The 10,342-nt window shown below is 45.2% G+C and overlaps 1 protein-coding gene across 2 annotated transcripts in view; it reads left to right on the top strand.

Moving 5' to 3' along the window:
* The window catches only part of Gstz1 (glutathione S-transferase zeta 1), a 5,512-nt gene extending 4,767 nt beyond the window's left edge, over window positions 1-745 (top strand). For both annotated transcript variants that reach the window (XM_023702221.1, XM_023702213.1), the window contains one exon: window positions 602-745. In XM_023702221.1, the coding sequence (XP_023557989.1) occupies window positions 602-728 (127 nt within the window). In that variant the 3' untranslated portion in view covers window positions 729-745. The remainder of the gene's footprint in view (window positions 1-601) is intronic.
* Window positions 746-10,342: the final 9,597 nt, after the last annotated feature.

Here is a 10,342-nt window from a genome sequence, read left to right as displayed (position 1 = left end):
AAAGTCTGAATTTTATTTGTAAGATAGAAATATATACTTGAATAATAGTTGTAAATATAACATGGAAATAACATTTTTTTTTGTTGTTGTTATTTTTTTTTTTTTTTTTGCAGAACTGGGGATTGAAATCAGGCCCTTGCGCTTGCCAGCGAAGCGCTTATTCCTTTGAGCCATCTCCCTGGCCCCCCAGATCTTTGTTCTACAGAGAGCTCTACCTGTTTCCCTCTACCAGCCCTTCAGTTTCCTGCGAGTGAGTTCCTCTCTGGAAGGCATCTTGCTAGGCCAGGCATTAGGGATGTGAAAATGTATTCCCCAGGAAGCTTGCGATATGTAAATGTTTGCTGCTAAGTTTTGTACAGAGCAGGTTCTCAATAAAGAGTCCTTGCTTAAGTAGAAACAGTAGGTAACAGAGATGCCAAATGATACAACATCAGACCTAGCCATCCCCAGAGAGCTACTTGTGGATAAGGGTCCCCGCAGCACTGAAGCAGTGCTTGTCATTCCCCAGCCAACCCCGTGGACTTTATCTAGCCCTGCCTCCATTTCCTTTACTGCCTTCTCTGTCCATGAAACTGGCTTACGAGGTATTTCTCTCCCGCAGGTTCAAGGTTGATCTCAACCCCTACCCTACCATCAATCGCATCAACAAGACACTGCTGGCCCTGGAGGCCTTCCAGGTGTCTCACCCCTGCCGGCAGCCAGATACACCTGCCGAGATGAGGGCCTAGAGCCAGATACACCTGCCTTCCCCCAGAGCTTTGTTCTGCCTCAGTCCTGTAATCTGTCAAATGTCTGAAATGTCACCCGCTGTATCATGGGATAGTCATGGAGACAAAATGAACACGTGATTATAAAGAGCCTGGCACAGTTACCCAGGCACCATGCGGAGCCCGGGCCTTATCTTTTCATCCCTTATCAGCAGCCCTCTAGAGGACACTCACGCTGCAGTTCTGTCCTTCCTGGTCCTCCGTTGTTCAGTAAAATGGAGCTGAGGTCCGGAAGATGAGCACTGCCCCTAGCTGGCATCCATGCGTCTGGACTCGGGAAGTTAGCCAACCACTTGGCTACCCTGAAAGCCAGGGGCAAGGAAGAGAAGTAGCGCCTAGGCCTGCTTGAGAAACAGGATCCAGGGGAACAAATAACAGACCTGGGAAAGAAAGCATGTGTCGCCCCGCTGGGTTCCCAGGGCTGGAAGCATCCGCTCCAGCCCGCGAGGCGAGTTGAGCCTCCTCCGCAGGAGCAGCACTCTCTAGACTGGTCTCTGTGTTAGACAGTTCCTTAAACCCAGTCACAAATGGTCTGGGAATGGGCGGCAGACTCCCCTCAGGAGCAGGAACAGCAGTTTGGTTTTGTTCTTTAAATTTTATTTTATTTTATTGAGAAACAAATATCAATAAGACAGTTTAAAAACTGATTAATAGGACAGTTTCAATAATTAATACATTGTACATTGTTATCTTCTTAGTGGTTATCCGTAGTTCAAGATGCAGACAGAATATCCTGTCCAAATACTATTAGTACAATTCTCATTGAATTAAATGAAAGTAGCTGTATATCTATCCTAATTATTCTGCATATACAGATACAAAATGGTCCTTTCTTTGTATCGCCTTTTTTTGTTTAGTCCTGTCAGAAATGGGTGTTCCATTGGCATCTAAATACCATAGGTGTGTGAATTCAAATGAGTGTAGCATAATTGAGGAAGAGGACCCAGATGGCAGTGGGCAGGACAGGAAGTACCGCTGCGTCTCCCCCAGCACTGCCCTGTGTAATCTGTCTTTCTGTGTCTGGGTTTGTGGGACAAACCTGCCTTGGGGAAATGAGTGGCTCACTTTGGTCATTCTAGAGTTTAGAACCAGGTCCTTTATAAGAGGAGAGGCCATGAGCCCAGGATGAAGGGGGAAATAGGTACCCTGGGACTGAGTTGGAAGAGTGGTACCTGGTTGAAAGGTGGCTTTCATTTGAACCAGACACTTAAACCTTAGTTGTCTAAAAGCCACACAGGAGAAATGAACTCAGGTAGGTTCTCGAAGGTCACTTTGTCCACCAATGTCCCTACATTTCTGGCAAGAGGTGGTTCTAGCTCTGCTCTAGTACTGCCATGCTTGGTTCTAGCTCTGCTCTAGTACTATCCCAAGCACAGCCCATGTGAGCTGGCACTGGCTGGTCTCCTGAGTTCAAACTGCTGTTCCTTCATGTGTTTCCCCCTTCATCCTGGGCTCATGGCCTCTCCTCTTATAAAGGACCTGGTTCTAAACTCTAGAATGACCAAAGTGAGCCACTCATTTCCCCAAGGCAGGTTTGTCCCACAAACCCAGACACAGAAAGATAGATTACACAGGGCAGTGCTGGGGGAGACGCAGCGGTACTTCCTGTCCTGCCCACTGCCGTCTGGGTCCTCTTCCTCAATTACCCTACACTCATTTGACTACAGAAGGCTCCTTTGGTGTCTTCACAAAAAACCTCTGCTTGGTAAAAGACTCATCTCAGTAGGATTTGTCACCTGATTTAGACATTTTCATTGAAAATGTGGATTTTTTAGGAGAACAAATTCAGTAAGAGGAAAGGAGACCCCACGCTTTAGGTACATTCCTGCAGCTCCTACTGCACCATGTGTCCCTGGAGCTGGAGAGGTGGCAGGAGCAGAGGAGCAGTAGGCCAGCTTCAAGGGCTGGTTGGCCACCTGGGCTGCCACCACCATGCTCCTGGATTGAGGAGGCAGCTGGCTCTGCCCCTAACCAACAGCTTTTGTGGGCCCATCTGACCCTAAAGGATATCCAGTACTGCTCAGGGTACCAGCTGCCCCTAGCACCTTCCTGTACTCGGTCTCCAAGGAATGGAAGTATAAGAGACGTCTTCCAAGTGAGAGAACTGGAAAGAACTAAATGTAATGAGGCCTGACCTATTCCTAAAATAATCTTTTAAAAAAGTTAATTTTTTTTTTTAATTTGTTACAGGGTCTCGCTACACAGTTCAAACTCATAGTGATCCTCCCCATAGGTGTGCACCCCACCTGGTTTCGGTAGCCAGCATGGTGCACCCGGAGTTCTGGGGCTGTCACAGGATCAAACCCAGGCCCTTGCACTCACCAGGCAGGCGCTTAGACCGCCAAGCTATCTCCCCAGCCCAAATAAAGTAATCTTGGGTCGGGAGATAGCTCAGTAGAATAAGCACTTACCTGGCAAGAATAGGGGCCTGAGTTCAATCCCCAGTTCCACCAAAAAAATAATAATAACCTCGATGCCTGGACTACTCCAGGAAGCAGTGAGCTTGCATTCAGTCTGCTAACTTGCAGGGAGCCCTCCCAGGTGACCCCTACAGGCTAGACACTGAGATGTGTGCAGGTGTGACCAGAAATACTACAGACATGGCCCCTGCTCTTACTGATAGTATGGCCCTGCGCTTACTCCTCAAAGTTTTTGTTTTTTTTAAAATTTGTGTGTGTGTGTGTGTGGCCAGCTCAGCCCACCTGGGGGCGGGGCTGGCTGTCATGTGGTGCTGGGAGATTGAACCGTGATCCCTTTGCTTTACTAAGCTTGTTCTAAGTAGGTGCTTTAGACCACTGAGCCATCTCACCAGCCCCTCTCAAAGTTTAATTGGCTCTAGTCCTACCACTCAACTTTGTATATCTGCTGTTTATCTCTGCCTGTGTATTCCAAGGTGACTTCTAGGAACTGACTTAATTTAAGTCAAATTAGGTCAACCTCCTAAACAGTATCAGAATACAGTAGTAAGCTGTTTAACCTGGGGCCCCATCAATCATCCAAAACAAGTTCCAAAAGTATTACAGATCTTAAGGGAATGGCAATCAGGTGAGAAGTGATACAGTCTCCTTAACAGTATTTTTTTAAAAAAACAAAAAACCCTAGTCTAATGTACAGACTCATCTTACATACTCTTCCCCTAGTTCAGGTCTTGTAGCTCAACCTGCATTCTGATATGTGAGGAGTCCTGGGTTGGGGGTAGGTAGGGAACAAATACTATAGCTTTTCCTCTGGATTCAGCATGGAAGCACCAGAGCTCCTTGAAATCCGGGCTATTTCTCTGAAGCCCTCTGTTTTAGCATTCTGAGAGAAATAGAACCAATAGGATATAGAGGAAAGGAGGGGTATGAGTTACATGGAATTTGTCCATGTGGTCATTGAAGACAAGGATTTTTATGATCTGCTGTCTGCAGTCTGGAGACCTGGGAAAACTGTTGATTCTCAGTCCAAACACTTGAGAAGTGGGGAAGTCAATGGTGGAAATCCCAGTCAGAGCCAGAGAAGATGAGACATCCCTGTTGAGTAGTGAGGCAGGAAGAGGGGGGCTCTTCCTTCACCTCTTGTTCTACTCAGGCCCTTAACCCACCCACACTGGGGAGGGCCATCTACTTACTGAATGCACCCATTCAAATGCTAATCTCATTAGAAATGTGCTCGCAGACACTTGCAAGATGTTTTATCTGGGTACCCTGTAGCCTAATCGATTTGCCATAACCATCACAGCCTCCTTTCTTGGTTCCCCTAGCCCCAGCCAAACGTATCCTCCACAGAACAAGAAATATGTCTAAGCCAAATAAACTCAGGACTCCTTTGCAGTATAGGTATCTGGAAAGTGCTGGGCTCTTGCAGGGATCATCAATGTTGTGCACCACCCAGAGGAAGTGACAAATCCTAAACCTTTGATTCTCAGCCACACTGGTTTTGGGAACACAATAGTCCATCTCCTTCCTTCATGATGTTTTTGTTTTTTAAAGCTAGAACCGAAGATGTGGGAGCTTTGCACACATTTGGTAGGTACACAAACTGGTCTCAAGGCCAGGGCTGTGAACCTTTCCTGCCTCAGAAACAACTTTCCTGGTATGTCCTGTGGACTTCGGAGACTGGACTGTGAGGAAGCTGGGAGATGACGCTGGAAGGCTGCAGAGAGAATGCGGCCCCGGAGACCATTCCTCAGGCTCAACTGGGGGATAGCGAGGTGGGGAGGAAGCAGTGGGACGCGCAGATGCCTGGTGTCCCTGCATGAGGACAGCCGAGGAGAAAGCGCAGCTGCGGGTCATCTGTGGGCCTGCAGTTTGGGCTCAGAGTGAGGCTCTGTTGTGTTTCTAGCCCTCGGGACTCCACTGGAGTCCAGGTCCTCGATAAGATCAGCCGCCCTGCTGTTCTAGAGTGTTCTCGGAGACCCGATGTCTTGCTTACTTCAGCCCCGTCCCACAGGAGCTAAGGCTTTTCTCCTGAGACCGAGTGCCGGCTACATGAGAGAGAAGCCGCTTTCCTATTGTCAGAGGAACTCACAAAGTGTTGGCGTTTCTAAATCTTCCCCACAGGAGGGCAAGTTTCCCACAAGCTCCTCTGGACATACCTTTCAAAATGAAGCATGTGACTAGCACAGGTCCATAAATTTTTAATTTGAAAAATGTCCTTCTGTACAACCAAGGCTATCTTATCTCTTCCCATCCTGTAATTGCTTTATTTGGGGCCCTAGAATATCACACAAAGACCAGGCTTAGCAATAATTAAGCTTCTATGAAACGCTTCTCTGAGGCCCCGCCGTGGGTCCCAGCAGCTCTGGTGGCGGGAGGAAGGGCCTGGTCGAGCTGTGCAGCTCCGCGAGCTCCTGCGCGCCTCGCCCCGCAGCCTCCGCGCACCGCCAAGATGCCCAAGAGGAAGGTCCGCTCGGCCGAAGCGGCGGCGAAGCAGGAGCCCAAGAAGAGGTCGGCGAGGGTGTCGGCTAAACCTGTTCCAGCTAACGTGGAAACTGAAGCCAAAAAAGGCCCCGGGAAGGGATAAGTCTTCGGACAAAAAAGTGCAAGCAAAAGGGAAAAGGGGAGCGAAGGGAAGACAGGCTGAAGTGGCTCATCAAGAAACCAAGGAATATTTACCTGCAGAAAATGGAGAAACTGGGGCTGGTGAGACGGCTCAGTGGTCTAAAGCACCTACTTAGAACAAATTTAGCAAAGCACAGGGACCGCGTTCAATCCCCCAGCACCGCATGCCAGCCAGCGCGCCCCCTGGTGGGCTGAGCTGCCCCCCCCCACACACACACATAAGATTTTAAAAAAAGAAAATGGAGAAACTAAAAATCAGAGTGCAGCCTCTGATGAAGCAAAAGGGAAAGAAGCCCAGACTGATTAATCACACACCATGTCTTATCAGTGCTCCGTCTCCCTTCTTGTACAATCCAGAAGAGGTGGAACTGGAGACCCTTGCGCTTGCCCAGGAAGCACTTATTCCACGGAGCCATCTCCCCAGCTCCTGCTTTTTATCAACTATTTTGTAAATGCAAATTTTTTAGTAGCTCTAGAAACATTTTTAAAAAGGAGGGAATCCCACCTCATCGCATTTTTTAAGTGTAAATGATTTTTTTAAAAAATCATTCTCTGGTTGTTTATTTTTTGGTACAACCAGAAATAGTGGGATATTGAATTATGGCAGGCTTTGACTGTCTTGGGTGTCAGCTTAACATTCCATAGGTGGGGGTTAGTTTTATATCCTGCGATACCAAGCATAATAAATGGCAATTTGGAATTATAGACCTGCATTTAATATGTCTTGGATACTTTAAATGACTTCTATTCTCATGATTTTTGGTAGAATTGTTTCCTAAAGAAAACTACATCCTAATTGTTGCCCTGTCAGAATCGTGTGCACTCTGTAACATCTTTGGTAGTAGTAGTCTGGTTTGCCTCATTTTGTTAATGTGCTGTGAAAGATCAAAAATTTGAATATGTAGTGTATGTGATACAAAATTGTGAATTGGTGGGACTTAAGTAACACTTTGTCGGCATTTGAAGATACTGGTACTTAATCCTCTTACAGAAAATTTGCCTCTAAATTTGAAGCTGGAAAGTCACTGGAACAACTGAAAAACAATTCATGGCTTTTTTTGGTATGTGTGTTAAGAATTGTGTACAAAGTGAATCATGTGTACTGATCCTCAACACAACCAATAAAATCTCAAATATTGAAGATTAAAAAAAAAAAAGAAAAGCTTCTATGAAAAAAATGCCTACTTCCTTTGTGACTCTGTCTTCACATACACTGCTATTTTTCAGGATCATATGGTATCACCCAGCCCAAGAATGTCAATCCATTTGTACCACCACAACAGAACACCTAAGACTGAAGAATTTATAAAGAGCACGTTTATTTCAACACAGTTGGAGGCTGGGAAGACTAACATCAAGGTAATTGGTGTCCACTATAGGCCTGGTCTCTGATTCCAAGATGGTGCCTTCCATGCTGAGTCCTCATATGGTCAAAAGGACAGAAGGACAAGCGGCCTAACTTGTTCTCATCAGTTCCCTTTTTAAAAAAAAAAATATTTACTTATTTATTTATTCTGCACAGGGTCTTACTAGACAGCTCAGACTCATAGTGATCCTCCTGTCTCGGCTTCCCCAGTGCTAGGATTACAGGTGTGCACCACCATGCCGGGTTCTGGTGGCCGGTTTGGCCTGGGGCTGGCTGGCATAGAATGTGGTAGCAGGGATCAAACTCAGGTCTTTCCACTTGCCAGGCAGGTGCTTGGACCACTGAGCTACCGCCAGATCCCTTTTATAAGACACTCATCCCCGTTCATGAACGCAAAGCACTTGTGGCCTAGGCACCTCCTAACGGCCCCACTGCAGAAGCACTGGGGATAGTTTCAACTTGAGTTTTGGAAGGAGGACAAAACATTCAGACCATAGCAAAGACAGTCACCTTTTTGGAGACATTTTCCAGTAGGACCTTCTCTCAAAAGGCTGAGTTATAATGATAAACAGATGTTAGAGTGGCCTGACGCTGGTGTTAGATGATGAAGACCTTTCAGCTCTATGGAATTAACAGGAAGTGCGATCAAAAAGTAGTTTCCTCATGCCTGCCTGACCTGGAAGCCCGGGCGTGGCGGTCCACCCCTGTAATCCCAGCGCTGAGGAGCCTGAGACAGGAGGATCATTATGAGTCAGAGCTGCATAGTGAGACCTTGGACCAAATAAATAAATAAATAAACAAACAGATAAATATATATTTTTTAAAATTTTAAGAAGTGGTTTCAATTTTATAAATTTAATTATACTAAAAGCCCATTTCCAGTAATCACTCTCTAAATACTCCCCTTTGCTTCAAATACTTATTGTTTTGTTCTCAGTTTTTTTTTTTTTTTTTTTTTGAAACAGAGTCTCACTACATTGCCCAGGCTGGGGCTCAATCTCTCACTAACCCTCCTGCCTCAGCCTTCCAAGTGCCAGGATTACCGGGGTGCACCTCTACACCCAGCTGTCCCATTGTTCTTGCCACTTTCTGAAGCAGTTCCAAAAGTCCTCTTTCATGAGATGTGCCTTAGGTTGCACTCTGTCACTGCTGTGATGTGCTGAGCTGATATAAAATGTTTACCGCTCGTGGTTACTTTGACTTTGGGGAAAAGCCAGAAGCTGTTTGGTGCAGATGCAGGGAGCTGTCTTTCGGTGGGATGCCACTTGGCAGGAGCATTCACTGTGTTTACCATACTGTATAAGGACAAAAGAGAGGCTTTCCAGAATTGCACTAGAAAGTGGCATGAATGATAAGTATTTTTGAAATGAGGAAGAGACTTATTGTCAATGGATAATAATTGTTTTTTATTAAGTTTATTGGTACAGTATAGGTAAACATAATGATCACATTCATCACAGGGAATTTGTACTCCTATGGGACATAACTGATTCTTTTTTTTTTTTTTTTTTCTTTTTTTTTGGTGGAACTAGGGATTGAACTCAGGCCCTTGCGCTTGCCAGGGAAGCGCTTATTCTACTGAGCCATCTCCCAGGCCCCCATAGCTGATTCTTTTTTCCTATTCCTCTACCTTTCCTTCAACCCCCTTCCCCTCCTTATTTACAAAAGCTTTGTTTCCATTTTTTCTTTCTTTTCGCATCATTTTTTTCTTCCTCTGTCTTCTGTCTCTTTCATCTCCAGTTCCCAAGGAAGGGTATTTTGACAAGGATTAATGGCAGTATGTCTTTTACTGTAAATTTTTTTTGTGTATGTGACAGTGTCTCACTGTGTAGCTCACACTGGTCTTGAACTCACTTATAGTCTAGGCTGGCCTCAAACTCATGATAATCCTCCTGCCTCTGCCTCCTGAATACTGGGATTATAGGCATGTCCCTACCATAATTTTAAAAAATTTAAACATTTTAATAATTTAAACATTATCCTGCTCGTATCACATGAGTCTCAGCAAACACTTCAGAAGAAGTAAAACACAAGGGGTATGCTATCAGAATAAACAAATAAACAAAAAAGCCCTAGGATTTTTTTCCCAAAAAATTTACATATTCATTAAAGAAAGTGGTAAACTTACTGGATCGGCAGGAGGATACAAATGTTCATAAGTACTTAATTTTATTGTTTCTTCCCAACTTTTAAACATAACTTACAGAGTTCTTGATTCAGAGGCACAGGTACCATTTGGGAGAATACCCCAAACTCGATGGCCACTGAGTTTAATATGGGGTTATGATCAAGACTGAATGTCGGGGCCAGGGAGATGGCTCAGTGGAATAAGTGCTTCCCTGGCAAGCGCAAGGGCCTGAGTTCAATCCCCAGTTCTGCAAGAAAAAAAAAAAAAAAGTCAGTTTGGGGCCGGGGAGATGGCTCAGTAGAATAAGTGCTTCCGTGGCAAGCACGAGGGCCTGAGTTCACTCCCCTCCCTGGTTCCTTGGGAAAAAAAAAAAAAAAAAGAGTAGGAAAAGACTGAATGTCAACAGCTGTAATTTGGGCTGAGGAGATGGTTCAGTAGACTAAGCACTTGCCTGGCAAGTGCAAGGTCCTGAGTTCAATCCCCAGTAACACACACACACACACACACACACACACATACACACACATACACACATAGCTGCAATTTGTGAAATACTGTATGTTGTAAAGGAAAGCAGAATGATCTAGCAGGTCTGTCTTAGAGTCACAGATATCACTGAAGAAAATATTTAATGGCACCCCTTCCAGAGGTGAGTCCTTCTGTAAAGTAGACCAGAGGGACACGAAGAGGTAGTATTTTAAAGTAACTCAAAGATATGGTATAGTGACATTTCTGTAAATGAAAACCGCCTGAATATATCATTCAGACTATATCATTCAGACTATATCAGAATATATCATTCAGACTATCCTGGTTCCAAAGTACTGACTGGTTCCAAAGCTGAGGAGTATGCTCACGAGAAAATGAGCATCACTGGAGACCAAGCACGGGCAATAAATTCAATATTCCACTTATTAATCATCACTATAGAGGAAATTGATTGATGACGTGGAGTGTGCCTAAGGAGAGTCACATGAGGAGAAGACACTCTCTCAGGCTTTCACAGAGAGCACATTGGCCAAGCAATGGCTGTGACTCA

The sequence above is a fragment of the Octodon degus genome, unplaced genomic scaffold (assembly GCF_000260255.1).
Source record: "Octodon degus isolate 3935 unplaced genomic scaffold, OctDeg1.0 scaffold00007, whole genome shotgun sequence".
NCBI classification, from domain to species: Eukaryota; Metazoa; Chordata; class Mammalia; order Rodentia; family Octodontidae; genus Octodon; species Octodon degus.
The sequence above is the reverse complement of the archived record's forward strand: the minus strand, read 5'-3'. Positions and strand labels throughout refer to the sequence as shown.